Genomic DNA, 1,142 nt, shown 5'->3' on the forward strand with positions numbered 1-1,142 from the left:
CTTTCAGGACAATTATTAGATGAAAGGTTTCATTCTTTACATGTGAGTAGTTTCATGCATGTAATATATATCTGCGATATAAAAGTCAATGATAATTTATGAATTAAATAAAATCTAAAGAAGCTTTTGAGGGGAACAGTGGAAGTAAAGAAATAATGAAAACAAAAATGACTGGAAAAAAGGACAGACACTAGCAGAGAGTGACTAAAAGAAAGTGAAAGGGGCATGGGAAAGTAATGGGAGGACAATTAGAAAATGGAAACTGGTGCTTTCTACTATTTAAGACACATGCTCACAGCATGGTCTTCAGAAACACTAAAGCGGAAGGTTCAGGACCAACAGCCCATAGGACAAGCAGCATCTTCACCATCCACAATGGCTAGATCCTGTGCTTTCCTGATGGCCCTGGTGGTGATGAGCTACTGGTCAACCTGCTCTCTGGGATGTGACCTGCCTCAGACTCATAACCTCAGGAACAAGAGAGCCTTGACAATCCTAACACAAATGAGGAGACTCTCCCCTCTCTCCTGCCTGAAGGACAGAAAGGACTTTGCATTCCCTCTGGAGAAGGTGGATGCCCAGCAGATCCAGAAGGCTCAAGCCATCCCTGTCCTGCAGGAGCTGACCCAGCACGTCCTGATCCTCTTCAGCTCAAAGAACTCATCTGCTGCTTGGGAGACAGCCCTCCTAGACACATTCTGCAGTGGCCTCCACCAGCAGCTCAGTGACCTGCAAGCCTGTCTGATGCAGCAGGTTGGGGAGCAGGAACCTGCCCTGAGCCAGGAAGACTCCCTGGTGGCAGTGAGGAAATACTTCCAGAGGATCACTGTGTACCTGAGAGAGAAGAACCACAGCCCCTGTGCCTGGGAGGTGGTCAGAGCAGAAGTCTGGAGAGCCCTGTCTTCCTCAGCCAACTTGCTGGCAAGATTGAGTGAGGAGAAGGAGTAAGTCCTGAAAAAAGTGGAGAGGACTCTCCTGGAGGAGGACACTACACCTCACTGCCCAGATTCTGCAGTCTCAAGATTCTAATTTATCGTGAATTCAATAACCCTGCCTAGATGTTTCAGCAGCAATGAGCAATGCTCCTGTCCATCTGTGAAGTCACTTGTCTCTATCCAATTAGATCTATTTATTTATTTATA

At 46.6% G+C, this 1,142-nt stretch overlaps 1 protein-coding gene across 1 annotated transcript; it reads left to right on the forward strand.

The window, feature by feature from the left end:
- Window positions 1-334: 334 nt before the first annotated feature.
- On the forward strand, window positions 335-1,142 carry LOC121144103 (interferon alpha-12-like). The gene has a single exon (XM_040757445.1). The coding sequence runs from the start codon at window positions 376-378 to the stop codon at window positions 946-948; it is 573 nt and encodes a 190-aa protein (XP_040613379.1). The 5' UTR covers window positions 335-375; the 3' UTR covers window positions 949-1,142.

Source organism: Mesocricetus auratus, unplaced genomic scaffold (genome assembly GCF_017639785.1).
Source record: "Mesocricetus auratus isolate SY011 unplaced genomic scaffold, BCM_Maur_2.0 Super-Scaffold_100014, whole genome shotgun sequence".
Taxonomy (NCBI): Eukaryota; Metazoa; Chordata; class Mammalia; order Rodentia; family Cricetidae; genus Mesocricetus; species Mesocricetus auratus.